Source organism: Nelumbo lutea, chromosome 7, assembly GCF_056320005.1.
Source record: "Nelumbo lutea isolate HS-2025 chromosome 7, American lotus-T2T, whole genome shotgun sequence".
NCBI lineage: Eukaryota > Viridiplantae > Streptophyta > Magnoliopsida > Proteales > Nelumbonaceae > Nelumbo > Nelumbo lutea.
The window spans coordinates 29,278,261-29,294,712 of record NC_142690.1 but is presented as its reverse complement, the minus strand read 5'-3'; the positions used below and the strand labels follow the sequence as shown (position 1 = coordinate 29,294,712).

The window sequence follows — 16,452 nt, the reverse complement described above, 5'->3', positions numbered from 1 at the left end:
CAGAGCCGCTAGCTTTTGAATTGACAAGAATGACACATAATACGAAATGTATACCGTTGGATTGGAATCCAGAAGAATAAAAAAATTAATTTACATTATAAAACTTCCAAAGCCAAACGATATTTTGGTATGTCGGAGAGGAAACGATATTTATTATTTTATATAATTGAGGGGCGAATCTGAGTGGCCCCATGGGCTTAGGTGAGGATGGTGGTGGGTCGTGGATGGACCTCCACGAGACCGGCCTGATATCATAAGAGATAAATATAGCCAATAAAACATGGACACGTGGAGGATATTATATTCTAGCTACCGCAGAAAGGAGTGATGACGACAGATGGTAGGGAGGCTGCTATTATTCCGAAAAGATAAAGGAGATGGAGGGAAGGAGGGCGGTTGTGGGAGGCGGGATCTGCGTGAAAAAGACTGACACGTGGGCCTTTGAACGGAAGCCCATTATATCACTCGATGTAGGTGGGGGCCCGGTTCGATATCTTGGGAAAGACTGCGTCGTCTGCAGTCTACAGTCTGCATGTTGGGATATTCGAGTGTAAACTGAATAGGACAAGAAAGTAGGAGATGCCTGATGCATGGCGGTGATGGCACCTATTTCAATGGTTAGAATCTCAGCCCCGCGTGTCCTATAAAAAGGTTCACGCCTTTCACGACTTTAATGGTCCAAGTGACGGATTCACGTGGGATCAAACCTTGGTACAGTCAACTTCATGTGCATCTTGCTCTTCCCCCCATTTCTCACATCCTTTTTTTTCAGCCGTGCGATTTGAATTCAGATCTCTCTTATCCACAAGAGTCCTACCCACATCTCACTACTGCTATGGAAACAATTCCCCATGAATAGCGCCTCACAAATGCCCCATATGCACATCTCACTTGGAGATATTCCCAATACATGATTAGGATGATGTGCTGTGGGAAATTTGTGGGGTGAGTGGGGTGCATGTAAATTTTCAAATATGGGAGATGTTTTCGATATATAATTGTAGAGTATAGATAAATGTGAATAGGGTTGTTGTGACTGAGATTCAAAATTTCAATACGTATAAGGGATTTCTCGATACATCCCTACAGGGAGTGTTTGAGGGTCTCGATACTGTACGATACGTATTAATATTTTGAACCTTGGAGATCCGAGCTCATCCGATTTCCCCACCAAATCCATAAAAGTGTAAATTAGGCCGGTGACGCCCGTGGCTTGGCATAAACTTCGATCCATGGCATGATCGACGGTCCATATATATATACATATTTATATATATTATAATTATATAATAATATAATATATTAATAAAATAAATATTTTTTTAATCTTATTATACTAATTTATTTAATTATTGCATATAAAATAAAATTAAAAATTTGAGTTTTTTTTGTTAATTTTTTTAAATAAATAGCTTTAATCCGATACGTGGCCTGACCTGACCCAAGACTTAACCCATAGGCCAATCCAGCCCATGGCATGCATGACCCGACACGGGCCCACATGGGTATAAGCCATGGGTCGTATTGGACCGACCTCTAAATTTTTCACTAGAGAGGACAGCACAACCCGCACCAAATGAAGATCACCCACGAGCCATGCCATACTAATTACCATACTAATTCGGCACGGCCCACTTTACAACTCTACCAATCCATTTTGAAAGTAGGGATTAGCTACTAATAAAATACTCCCAATACTATTCCAACAGGCCACTGCGGGCATGTACTGGGAACATCTATATTGTTATTCACGGGTAGATGATTCCTGATGTGCCAATGTAATGACCTATTGAACAATGTTGTTAGCCTTTGGCTGGGAGCATAGTTAATTTCCATTTTCAACATCTTTCACTCAACAAGGTTTGGACTTTAGAGTTCGGCTTCAGTCCAGGCACGCTCTATACGTGCACTGTTCGCGCAGCGTGATGACGCGCCACGCGTCCTACAAACGTGTATACGCTTTAAACGTGCAAAATGATTAAACGCTCCTCATTCCCTCTCCTTTCTCGCCAGACTCCTCTCACTCCACACTGAAACTTTCCACTCTCCCTCTCTCCTTCTCCAACCAGCGGCGACTAACAGCCATCACCGGTGACTAGAGAAAAGCTTCAGGCAAGCATTAGTAAGACGTTGTTGGCGACTATTAACACCGAACTGAATCCGTTTATTCTTCTTGTTAGTTGTTCCTCTGGATCTCAGTCTTCAATGATCAACCCCCCTTTCTATTCGATTCTATTGAATTTGGTTAGGTGGGAATCCTTGAACACCATGGCATTCCTTTCCAACCATACCCAACAACCACGACAGGAATTGCCTCCCAAAAAACTTTATCCTCTTTTACCAAGGCGTTCAATTATCCACCTCTCAAAGATGACGTTAATAGGTGGAGAGAATGGAGGGGAAGTTTGTCCCGGCGAGTAGGTGGAAGAAGGCTCTGGGTGTGGAGAAAAAAAGCTTTCTGTTGGAAGAAATAGGAGGAGGTTCTACTTTCAAGATCAGAGAAAACAAAAGGAAAAGGACTGTTGTGGTTCTAATAGGGAGACGACAGGATGGCTCAATTCATACATGGTAACCTTTTTGCCATTACAGAGACAGGGTGGAAAGCTGAACTAAATTTGCAGAAGAGGTTTCTGGTAGAAAAGAAGAAAAATGTTAAATGTGAATTTATCCAACTGATCGAGTTTTTTGGTTTGGGTAAAAACCAGGTCGTTTGCTTTACTGCTGAAGGAAAACAGAGCTGGATGAAGGTGGGCAAGGCTTTGGACGATTATGAATAAAGGCTCTGGGTAAAGGAAGGTCAGAATGTTTGCAGAGAAAAACCAGTGGAAAACCCAGACATGGAACGATATGCTGAAAATATCAGTCCTGTGGATAAGCCGCTAGAACTGGGAGGCATGAGCAGAAATACCATATGCTCAAATATGGTGGCTGATGGTAGACTGGATGAGTGGAGAAGAAAGAAGGTGCTCAGATTGAGCAAAACAGTAATGGATTGTGATGGAGTGCTACAGGATTTGGTTGAAGCTCTGTCGATTACCATAAGCGGATTCAGTTCGGTGTGGCTGTAAGCTCAGCTTTTTGCCATTTTTGCCACCACCTCTTTTGCAAATTTAGTTCAGCTTTTTTCCATTACAGAGACAATTTTCTCTGGTCACCGGTGATGGCTGTTAGTCGCCGCTAGTTGAGAGGGAGAGAGTCAGTGTGGAGTGATAGTGAGAGTGAGAGGAGCGTTTAATCACTCTGCACGTTTAAAGCGTGTACACGTTTCAGGACGCGTGGCGTGCCCTCACGGTGCGCGACCGGTGCACGTATAGAGCGTGCCTGGACTGAAGCCGAACTCTAACTCGTCACAGTTTCTATAAAAAAAATGGTAAGCCCAACTTGTGGAGAGATCTGTCACTTTCATTAAATCTAGGAATTCAATGACTAAAATGTTAGATCTAGTTGACAGAAATGTTAGTTTTATAGATGGAAATTCCGCTTAGTTTAATGATAACGTTTTTGGATTTTGAGAGGGAGAAAGTTGATTAATGAGATTTTGATTTTCATTAACTAATTTTTTTATGTTCTTTTTTTAAATTTATGTGGACATCAGGAAAAAATTATTTTTTTGGGTATCATTTAACCGAATAAGTCATACCCATTTTCTAGGTGGATAAATAAGTTTCCTACCTTAGGGGAAAGTTGCTAATACTTGAAAGGAAGAAAAATACCCTTTATAATAATGGATTTTTATGGATAAAATGGTTATTATCTTATTTACATAGAAAATAAAGGAATATGAATAAATGCACTTACTTGGGTAAATATTTTCTATGAAACAATTACCGAAGTAAGTGCATTTACTCGGATAAATAATTTATCGAAATGTAAACAGGGCGTAAATGTTAATTTTACATATATAAAAATGTTAGTTGCTAATTTTACAAATCTGTAAAAATGTTAGATCTAGGAACCCAATGACCAGATCTATAAATTTTACAAATCTAACAAAGTCATGTTGTTCTTAGTTTTACAGAAAGAAATCCTACACAAATCGATGCCGAAGAACAACATGAACACCAGTCAACCAGATCTCACTGGTGGGTAGACATGGGAAAAATTGAAAACAAAAAGAAATGGAGGTTGTTGGAGAAAATGGAGTTTCTCTCTGGCCAAACCTTCACGAAAGACACTAAGAAAACAACTGGGTCTCGAGCCATTTATGGGGAAACAAAAGGATGGGAAGAAGGAAGAATGGACCAAAAAAACAAAATAATGAATAAACGAAGGAAATATAAGATGGATTTGGTCTTACTTTTGAACGAAACGGCCAGAGAAATTATTGGAGATCCGACCGTTAGGATGGGTAGAAGTCAAAGAAGAATTGTCTCTCAAGTTCTCTATTCTGACAAGACCCAAAATATTTTCTTAGCGGATCCGGTGGCTCACATATTTTCAATACCACTGACTAATATCTAGATTTCTTTGATAGTAGCAGATCCCTACCCTTCTATTCCACTTATATCTAGATTTCTTTGATAGACTGATATGGACCCAATACCACTGACTAATATTCCTTTATTTTATTTTTAATTCAAATTATTTTTTATCAAGAAAAATATAAAGAAAATCAAGCGCAAAAAAAAAAAAATTCAGATACACTGTCAAATGACTCCGGATCTCCTGCCCATAACCCACAATACACTACCTCCTGTGAGTGAATTGGGAACATCTCCCCCTGCATAATAATATGCAGAGGATGAGATGTTCTCCATGTGTGGTTGCAATAAATGTGGACAGGAGATCCAGGCTCCCGCCAAATTTCATAGAACAAAAGAAAAGCATAAACTGAGCAGCAAAGAAGCATGCCAAGAGTTGGGGCAAATGGATCAAATCAGATTCGGAAAAGGGTATATGTGATCTGAATCCAATAAGAATTTGTCGGATTTTCAAGAGTATGATTCAAATTCAAATATCTTATTGGATATCCGACTCAATTAGAACTGTAAACTTGTAATAAAAAAACTTGATGATTAATATCTAAATAATATATTGTATTATTTATATACTATAATAATTTATTATAATACATAGCATATATTTATATTTATATAATTAATATATAGAATATACATATATAATATGTAAATAATATATAATATATAATATTTCATAGCTAACAGATCGGATTGGACCACAAAAGATTGAATCAGGGTATATCCAAATTCGATCTATTAACTAAACAGACCAGCTTTTCTGATCCCATTTGTTAGGATCAAGAGAGGTATCTGAATCTGACTCTTACTGGATCAAGCAGCCATTAAATGCACTAAGGAGGGAAATTCGTCGAACAAGAAATTAAGAAAATGGATATCTACCACTACGAGTCACCATAATAGAATACGTGAAGAGATTGCGAGGGAATTTCCTGAAAGTAAAAATTCTGCACATATTATGAAAGCATAGAAATCCTGCCATACATTAAAAACATCTCTCCATGAATTTAACATAAATGTATCGGAGATATAAGCAATGTGCGAGTGGATACTATATATAAACAGAGTTTTTACTGGTAAGAGAGTCGAGCTCAAAGAGATCAAATAAGCCCAGCAGCAGTAGCGTCCATGGGCCAAAAAACAGCGAATTAGTACATGCATTGCCAATACCCAAAAACAAAATCAGCACCCTGGTACAAGGGCTAGTGTGTAGGCCCAATAGCAAGATTTGGGTAGTTGAGTCCACAATGGAATGGAAGCTGTCCAACCTACGTAGGACACTAATGATAATTGATAATCAGTAAGAGATTAAAATCCCATAACTGCCACTGGAAAGATCCAAATACAATGGAACCTCATAAAATAGGAGGAATACGTAGTAACACCCAAGTCCCAAGATTTAGTCTCCATTTGGAGGGTTTTCACTAGGGGTGTTCATTATACGGTTCAATTTTCTAAATTATGATTTGCGGTTTCAGTTTGGTTTATTGAATTTTATAAATCAAACCGTAAACCAATATATATATATATATATATATATAATCTAGGTGGAATGAGTAAAATTATAAATATATAATGAACTCTTTATTTTATAATAAAATTATAAATAAAATTTTTTAGTTTTAATTTTTAGGGGAGTTATTTGGGCTTTCTAATTGGGTTAATTCCAAAAGAATCATAGAATGGTCTAAAGTTCCTAAATCGTATTAGAAACAATACCAAACCATAATAAAACGGTCGGTTTGGTTTGATTTCCATACCAAAAGGGTTTGGTTCGGTTTAGAAATTTCTCAAACCATAATTTACCGATTTGGTCTGAGATCTCCAAATTGGACCATGAACACCCCTAGTTTTCACCAAGCAGGCTTTTCACATATTGGAGATAGAATCCAGATTTCCTTCTCACTTTCTCTACCCACAGTAGACTGCAATTGTACATCTCACAATATAAGATGGCGATATGTAGTCGTAATTCAAGGCTAGTAGAGAATTGTGGGCAAGAAATCTGGACACTTCGAGATAGGCCCAATATGGAAAACGCAAAAGCGAACTTTAGTGAAAATCTGGGGTGTAGATGTGTGCTTTTCAAACATAGTTTTTAAAAACAAATCGGTGACTGAACTTGACGAGGGGTAATTTGGCCCGACCTAGCGATCGGGGTACATGTGGATGCGATCATCCAATAGGCGACAACTCAGCAAGGGATCCTCATCAACAGCTCAGGAGCTCGGGAGCTTGAGCACCTCAGCACCCAATTTAGTTCAGGGACAAATTCGGAGCCAAAGAACCGAAGTACCAATTCAAGGCCAAAGAATTGAAGCGCCATGTAATCAACTCCAGAAGGTTCCCCAGCGGACCCTGAATTTCCCAGGATCACGATGTCCAGTAACAGGGCTCATCCTCACTCTTCTTGAATTGGAGGAAAGTGATAAACCTTATCAATTGGCGCATTGCTCTCCTTCGGAAATGAAACGGATCTTATCTATGCAGTCTGGAGATCTCGGAGCCTTTTCGTAGGATTCACAACTACTCAACTATATAAGGGCATTGATCCTCAAGGCGAAGGTATGCGTGATTACGCACATTTAAGCTCTCTAGCATTCATACTTAGCTCGCAAACACATAGAATACTAACTTAAGCATCAGAGTGACCTGACCGGGTCTTCCACCCCGGTCCCTCTGAGCACCATTTTGCAGATTGATCCAGCTCACCATGCAAGTACGTCCATGCAGTTCTCTAGCTAGGAGCTTCCAGATCGCGCACCATCAATTGGCATCGTCTATGGGAACCGATCAAAAGGTCATCCCAATCTTAGTTGCAGTTCTAGCTTTTGCACCATCTTAATGGATTCTTCCAGCAACACTGGAAAAGCATCGAGATGAATGCCACCGGGGGGCAAGATCAGCAATCAACCTTCCCCCAAGGCCCCACGGTATGTATCGACTAGTTTACTATTCCCCTTACAGCTTCAGGGGTCCCGTCACTATCCGTACCATAGGGCACCACGCAAGTGAGTGTCTCGCTTCCCCTAGTGGGTGCGACTTTCTTTGAGCCATCCGTGGTCCCCCCTGGAGTCAAGCACTCCCAATTTCATGACCTTGTTCAGTGCGTCTAGACAATACAGATCCAGATGCAACATGTCCAACAATTTGAACAATATCAGCAGTACTACCTGTACCAGCAGTATCAACAGCGGTTTCCACCATTGCAGTCGAACCCACCTCGGCACCCAGAGTTGCGCAAGGGGCAGAACCAGAACCGGAACCAAGTCGGAACCAGCCAAAACATCCGTTGATCCCCTCATCGGGATGAAGGGACCTCGCAGGTGCTAGTCCCTCCCAGGGGTCAGACTCCACCTCGTGGGAGGAGGGACGGTCAACATACTCCTCAAGTATCACAAGGAAACCCAGAAATAGGCCCGAGGGTAGCCAGCTCAACAGGGCCAACCCACCGCGACACTCCCAGCGGGAGAACAATGGATTGCAGGGAGATAACAACCAACCCAGAGCTAGAGGCACAAACTTGAGGTTGGTCCCTTCGGTGCCTCATGATAGCCGGTGTGAACTCCACAACTAGGAGAACTCGATGAGAAGGAACCAAGACCCACCTCGTGACAATGTCCGCAACGATGTCGGGATACCAGACAAGATCGTGGTCAGCAAACCAATGTTGAGCCAGTGAATAAGCAACAATGGCGACATCGCAAGACACGTCATCGCTCCTCGGCCAGAAACAGTCTGCCAGCGAAGTCAAGCCAACAAGCAGAGCGAGTTAAAGAAAGGGAAGAAGTGAGCTCGGTGGCAATGAAGACTACGCCTCCCTTGCTTAGCCGGTCATCTCCTCTAAGCTCCTAGCAACCCCAATGCCGAAAGACTTCAAGGTTCCCCCCACTAAATAAGCATGATGGGTCGTTTGGCCCCAATGATCACGTGGATTCCTTCCAGTCTCAGATGCACCTAGCTAGGGCTGACGAAGCCTACATGTGTGTGGCCTTCCCCACCATGTTCAAGGGGGTAGTTCGGACCTAGTATAGGAATCTTGCACCGGGCTCCATCAAGAGCTGGGTACAGTTTGCTGACCTATTCACTGTGCATTTCATTACTAGCAAGAAATGCTCGAAGTCTCAAGAGAGCCTTTTGAACGTGGTTCAGAGGAAAGGAGAGTCAATTAGAAGCTACATCAAGCGCTTCAATGATACTTACCTACAAATACCAGAACTCGATCCAGCAGTGCACCTCACTGTATCAAAGAAAGGAATCACCCATAGAGAGTTCAAGTGGCATGTGGTAGCCAACAAACCAAAAGATATCACCGAGTTCCTTAAGTTGGCAAACCAGTTCAGCGGTACCGAGGAGATTAACCAGAAGACTTATAATCCACCGGCTAAAAAGAGGAAGAGGGAGAATGAAGGGACAAGTAGTAGTGGGCAGAAAAGTAAGAAGAGCAAGTCCCCAAACAGGGGAAGAAGCAAGTCAAGAACCAAGTCCCCCTTGTGCAGCCACAAGCCAGGTCGGCGTTCCAGGACTCCGCCCGTAGAGAGAACGAATTATACACCTCTGAATGCTAAGCAAGGCGAGATCTTAACGACTATTAAGGACTCCTCTTTCGTCAAATGACCGCCCAGGCTAAGGGGGAGACCCGACAACGAGAAACCCAAATGTCTACTGCCATTTCCACCGAGATCATGGACACAACATGGAAAATTGCAGGAATCTCCACAATGAGATCAAAGAGCTTATCCGCCGTGGGTACCAGAAGAATTACATCTTGTGAGAAGAGAGGGGGCAGGAAGATCGACAGGGGGATCATCAGGGGGACCAGAGGAGGAATGCTCTCGAGACTAGCAGGCTGAATGAGCAGCCACCTCAGCAGCTACCATAGGAGAGGCTAGTTCGCGGAGTGATCAATATGATCACTGAGGTGTCCATCATCGCGGGATGTACATCAGCAGCTGAGAGGGCCTTAGTCCGCGAATTGGAGAATGAAGGTGAAAACCCGCCAAAGCGACCTTGGCTCAAAGAACCTATCTACTTCACTGAGGACGACGTGCGTGAGATCCAATACCTGCATGATGATGCTTTAGTAGTGAAGCTAAGGATCAACGACTTTGAGGTAAAATGCATTCTAGTAGACTCAAGTAATTCAACAGATATACTCTTCAAGGAGGTCTTCGACAAATTGTAGTTGCAATAGATCGACTTGAAGCTGACAGATACATCCTTGATAGGGTTCAAAGGCGAAGAGGTCAGGCCTCTTGGTCGAGTCACAATACCTATGGAGGCAGGCACGTGGCCAAACATTGTACGATTTGAGCACACATTCTTGGTGGTCACGACTCCGTCCCCCTACAATGTGATAGTAGGTCAGCCTATCACACATGTTTTACATGTGATAGTGTCCACTTACTACTTAGCAATGAAGTTCTCGACTGACTACGGTGTGGGGGTCTTGTGAGGTGACCAGCTCGAATCCTACAAGTGTTACGTGGCAGCTCTGAAAGGAAAAGCATAGCTAGCGGAAGATGTCGAGCTCGAGTAACCACCAAAGTACATCGAAGAGCGACATGCCCCGACAGAAGAAATAGTCCACATACCGATCTCTGATGTCTAATCGACCAGAACTCTTCAGATCAGTGCCTCGATCAACGAGCCACTTTGGACACAATTAATAAGTTTTTTTACTTAAAAATTTAGATATTTTTGCTTGGTCCACAGTAGAGATGCCTGGGATTGACCCAAAAATAATAACTCACAAGCTTAATGTCGACCCTTTAGTCAGGCCAGTAAGACAAAAGAAACGCAACTTCGCCCCGGAACGTTGGAGGGTAGTTGATGAGGAGATCAGGAAGCTCCTTGCGATAGACTTCATGAGGGAAGTCCATTACCCGAGTTGGGTGGCCAACCCAGTTCTAGTGAAGAAGGCCAACGGCAAGTGGCGTATGTGCGTCAACTACATTGACTTGAATAGAGTCTGCCCGAAAGATTGCTTCCCACTACCCAAATCGTAAACCAAAATTATATATATATATAAAATCTAGATGGAATGAATAAAATTATATATATATATATATAATGAACTCTTTATTTTATAATAAAATAATAAATAAAAGTTTTTAGTTTTAATTTTTAGGGGAGCTATTTGGGCTTTCTAATTGGGTTAATTCCAAAAGAATCAAAGAATGGTCTAAAGTTCCTAAATCGTATTAGAACCAACACCAAACCATAATAAAACGGTTGGTTTGGTTTGATTTCCATACCAAAAGGGTTTGGTTCGGTTTAGAAATTTCTCAAACCATAATTTACCGGTTTGGTCTGAGATCTCCAAGTCGGACCATGAACACCCCTAGTTTTCACCAAGTAGGCTTTTCACATATTGGAGATAGAATCTAGATTTCCTTCTCACTTTCTCTTCCCACAGTAGACTGCAGCTATACATCTCACAATATAAGATGGCGATATGTAGTCGTAATTCAAGGCTAGTAGAGAATTGTGGGCAAGAAATCCAAACACTTCGAGATAGGCCCAATATGGAAAATGCAGAAGCAAACTTTAGTGAAAATCTAGGCTGTAGATGTGTGCTTTTTGAACATGATTTTTAAAAACAAATCGGTGACCGAACTTGATGAGGGGTAATTTGGCCCAACCTAGCGACCGAGGTACACGTGGATGTGATCAGCCAGTAGGGTGACAACTTAGCAAGGGAGCCTCATCAGCAGCTCAGGAACTCAGGAGATTGAGCACCTCATCACCCAATTTAGTTTAGGGACAAAAAACCGAAGTGTCAGTTCGGGGCCAAAGAACCGAAGTACCAATTCAAGGCCAAAGAACCGAAGCACCATGTAATCAACTCCAGAAGCTTCCCCAACGGACTCTGAATTTCTTGGGATCACAATGTCCAATAACAAGGCTCATTTTCACTCCGCCTGAATCGGAGGAAAGTGATAAACCTTATCGATTGGTGCATTGCTCTCCTTTGGAAACGAAACAGATCTTATCTATGTAGTCTGGAGATCCCGGAGCCTTTTCATAGGATTCACAACTACTCAATTATATAAGGGCATTGATCCTCAAGGCAAAGGTATGCGCGATTACTCACATTCAAGGTCTCTAGCATTCATACTTAGCTCGCAAACATACAGAGTACTAACTTAAGCATCAAAGCGACCTCATCGGGTCTTCCACCCCGGTCCCTCTGAGCACTGCTTTGCAGGTTGATCCAGATCACCATGCAAGTACGTCTAGGCAGTTCTCTAGCTAGGAGCTTCCAGATCGCGCACCATCAATTGGCGTCGTCTGTGGGAACCGATCAAAAGGTCATCCCAATCTTAGTTGCAGTTCTAGCTTTTGCACCATCTTAATGGATTCTTCCAGCAACACCGGTAAAAACATTGAGATGAATGCCACCGGGGGGCAAAATCAACAATCAACATTCCCCCAAGGCCCCACGGTATGTATCGACCAGTTTACTATTCCCCTTACAGCTTCAGGGGTCCCATCACTATCCGTACCACATGGCACCATGGTATGTACCACAAGGGTCCAACAATTTAAACAATATCAGCAGCACTACCTGTACCAGTAGTATCAATAGCAGTTTCCACCATTGCAACCGAATCCACCTCGGTACTTTCAGTTGCACCAGGGGCAGAACTAGAACCGGAACCGGGTCGGAACTAGCCAAAACATCCGTCGATCCCCTCATTGGGATGAAGGGACCTCGTAGGTGCTAGTCCCTCCTAGGGGTCAGACTCCACTTCGTGGGAGGATGGACGGTCAACATACTCCTCAAGTATCATAAGGAAACCCTAGAAATAGGCCCGAGGGTAGCCAGCTCAATAGGGCCAACCCGCCGCGACACTCCCAGCGGGAGAACAATGGATCGTGGGGAGATAACAACCAGCCCGGAGCTAGAGGCGCAAACTCAAGGCCGATCCCTTCGTTGCCTCGTGATAGCCGGTGTGAACTCCACAACCAGGAGAACTCGGCGAGAAGGAACCAAGACCCACCTTGCGACAATGTCCGTAACGATGCCGAGATACTAGACCAGACCGGGGTCAGGTGACCGGTTCCTGATTTTCTAGTCCGACCGTCCGGTCTGGTCCAATTTTGAAAATAGAACGCTATTTTCATGATTGTCGAATGAAGCTACATTGAATTCAACCATCGTTGGTTCACCGCAGCAGTTCAATAAAAACACAGAGCCCTCCTAAACAGGCTCTTAATTTCTATTAAAATACATGAACTGCCACCAGAAGTTGGGATTTCCTGCCAACAAAACATGTTCAACACCCTACCAATTGGATCTAACACTGCATATTTTTCACCATGAGACTGGAACGCACAATGTTTGAGATGTGTGGTGTCAAATGATGTTGATAGGCTGTTGGAATATATTTTGTTGGCAGGTGATCCAGACTCCAAAACATACGCCCATTTCCTTCGGTGCAGGTAGACAACCACAAGCCACCGGATCCGCCATAATTGGCTTCACAGTCGTGATGAGTACTTGAAAACCAAAGGAGTCATGAAGAAACTAAACTGAGAGAATCAACATATAAAAAATCCAAAAGCAATCCAAATATGAAAACCCAACATTCAATGGCAGCCTTAAAAAACCTCCTCCATCAAGATTTGATAACGTAGACTCTGTCATGGCTGTATTCCATCGCCATTAAAGATTAAACACGCGAAAACACAAATACAGCTGAACTGACAAGGAATTAAAGAAGGTGGAAAGCAATTAGGTCTAGGGGTGTAAATGGATCGAATTCAAATTAGATCATGTAATATTTAAATTCGAATTTGCTTACAAAATTCGATATTCGAATTTGATTCGATATTTAATGGATATTGAAAATTACTATTCAATTCGATTCGAATTTGACTAATTAATTATTTTAGGTAATTAATAAATATTTTATTTATATAAAGTATATAAATTATATAAAACATTTAAAAATTTTATATATTATATATAAAAATTAAATACTCAGTCGAATTCGGATATTTATCGAATCGAATCAGGTCATATTTGAATTCAAATCCAATTAACTATTCGATATGAATATGATATCTGAATTCAACATGTTAGATATTTGATTTATCCAAATTCGATTTGATTATGTCCAATCTCGAATTTGAAATCGGATTTTCGAATACCGTTGACACCCCTAATTAGGTTGTATTCTATTTTCATGTCATTAACTCATAAATTTAAGCCATTATTCTCTCTTAATTTCTTTCACTCTACTCTCCACTCGAATTCAAAATTCGCCTGAATTTTGTCTTTTAAGACATTTTCTTTTCTTGTAACATGTCTATCAAAAATAAAAAGAAAAATAAAATAATGTTTATGTGAACAAGAATCATATCCGTTACCTAAGAATTAAGATACATGCATATTTCTAGTTGGAAAGAGTGTAAATACATATATATATATATATATATATATTCAGTGCAAAACCTTATACGTATGTTAGGTAGGTAGATATGGGAGGAGGTTTTTATTCTCTAACAAACGCTAATTCATATCATACACAACTTGCCCTGAGGAGATTGCCGTCATCCTAGCAGAAAGAGCTTCTTCACACAACCTTGCTGTGGACGCCAGTTAAGTCCGCTCTCGCAGAGAGAACATCGTCATTTGACGCCGGCAATTTTTTTTTAAAGACCTACTTTGCTTTCTTCCTCTTCCTCCGATTCTCCTGCTTGGCTTTCTTCCTCTTCGATGGCTTCTCCCTTCACTCTGCCATTTATCATCTCTCTCATTGTTTTAGAGCAATTCAATTCAAGATTTAACCCTGGGATTGCCTTCCTTTAGAATCGAGGAGTCTCTAACTCCAGGAGTACCAGTGCTAACAGTATTCTTTTGTATCTGCTGCGCCTCCATCAGGATGGTGAATTGGATTGCATTATCATAAAATCTTGAACAATTTGGATAAGGTCATACAGACAAGAAGCTAGATCTCCACTCTTGTTCTGTCAGTGGACCAATATGACCACCAGCGAATTTCTCAGTTGCGGTCAATTTAGACCGTTGGATTGACTCATGATACTCAAATATCAAGAGCATATATCACACTGTAACATTCATACAAATGTTTCTTAAAATGCTACACCAAACACCCGAATCGCAATAACCGTTTTCAAACACCCACAAAACACCCAACCAAACAACAAAATAAAAAAAAAAAAAAAAACATTTAAAGCAGCGTTTTTCATATAAACTTTATTCAGATAAGCATCCCCTCAATAAAACACCAAGTATGTGTTTGATTCTGTGAGCGTTTATGAATAGACTGTTTATTTGTATTTTTTCACTTTAAACATTTATTTATACTTTTTCACTTTAATCATTTTCTGTTTCTATTGTTTGATTGGACTTCACTTTTACGTTTTTTACTCTCCACCTCAGATTAATACCCATTAAAATGTCACATCAGTATTTGGTTTAAAGAAACGCTAGGGTGTTGAGGGAAACAAGAATTTAGCATTTCCCCAAATGCCCTATGCACAAAAATCAATGCATTTCAGTTTTTCTACCATTTATTTAATAAACGGTAAAACCAAACAGTTGTTTCATTTTGCTTTATCTACAATAAACACCAATGCCTATGTGGTACTGTGGTGGTGTTTTTTCAATAAATGCCCAAGAACCAAACACAGCCATCGTTTGAACATCCGATCCAGTTCTTATAATATTGCAAAGAGAATTCGTGTTAGATTGCACTATCCAGTTTGAGTTGCCAATGGTTTGAAGTTTGAACAGAGCCTAGATACAATTTCCTCATTCCCTCTGCATTGAGGGATAAATAAACTTGTAAAAATATATTTATTTCTACTTGTCAAGTATCAGAACAATAATACAACTCTGAGCCATTGTTATTTCTTATAGTATATTTGATTGTTCTTTCTCTTGCAGTAAATTTAGAGCAGCAAGAAATGCATCCTTTTAATCTACTGCAACAAAGAATCAGGTCTTTTTTATCATCTATCTGATTGCACAGTACCCTGAGAGCTAATCAGCATGTCTGAGGTACACGGCTTTAATACCTTCTTGATCCCAGCCAGGTAAAATGTGTAGACATAACAGAAGGTTGGTTATGCCAATCCACTTCAAAGAAACCGAGTCAAAAACAAAGAATATGCAGTTTGGAATACTATTAACATCTAAATTCTTCCTGCTTCAGCTGTATTGGAATCCTCTGCTCGACTACCCAATCTGACAATGTCCTCAACAAGAATTCTTCCTTCTGTTGCAAGGAAACTTAAAAAGTTACATTCATACTTCATGGCCTAGTATTTATTGCTTCAATTCATCAAGAAAAGAAAACAATAATGTAAAAACTAATAATGAATAATGTAATTACTGACATAACCGAAGCAGAAAAAATTTTGGACAAATCCTTCAGCACCAATATATTGCATTCATTGTTGTAAAGAATCAATAATTGATGGTTCCGCATAGGAGATCAGAATATAAATTTCCAGGGGTGCAACTTGGATGGGCTCAGGTTGTGAATTTGTCAAATTTTGAATGGGCCCAACCCAAAAGCCCAGGCTTGACACTGTAGATTCTTCAACTTGGGTATCTGACTTGCACCCCTATAGAATTATTCAAACAGGGGTAGTAATATGCATGATTTCCCTTTTCTTTATTAGAACCAAAGTTGTCAAGGCATCTAGGCGATTCTGGGCAATAGAGAGGCACCTACTAGCCAAGTCATCTAGGAGATGTCTAGGTGATAAGAATTTCAAAAAACAAAAATAAAAAATTGGCTAGTTCCCTAGTTTTATATAAGTTCAGCTTCAGTCAGGGCAAAGCCCGTTCGAGCAGCCTTTACAGCCTTGCATTGAGAATATCTCCGTACTTCTGTACTTTATTTCATGGGGAGATATTCCCAATGCAAAGTTGAAAAAGGCGGTTGGAACAGTGTGGGCACGGGCTTGCCTTGACAGAAGTCGATCTCATTTT

At 40.9% G+C, this 16,452-nt stretch overlaps 1 protein-coding gene across 1 annotated transcript in view; it reads right to left on the bottom strand.

The window, feature by feature from the left end:
• Positions 1–15,259: 15,259 nt before the first annotated feature.
• LOC148845916 (uncharacterized) overlaps positions 15,260–16,452 on the bottom strand; it is a 42,521-nt gene continuing 41,328 nt past the window's right edge. The window contains exon 15 of the mRNA XM_088954376.1: positions 15,260–15,730. Coding sequence (XP_088810502.1) covers positions 15,648–15,730 — 83 coding nt within the window. The 3' untranslated portion in view covers positions 15,260–15,647. The remainder of the gene's footprint in view (positions 15,731–16,452) is intronic.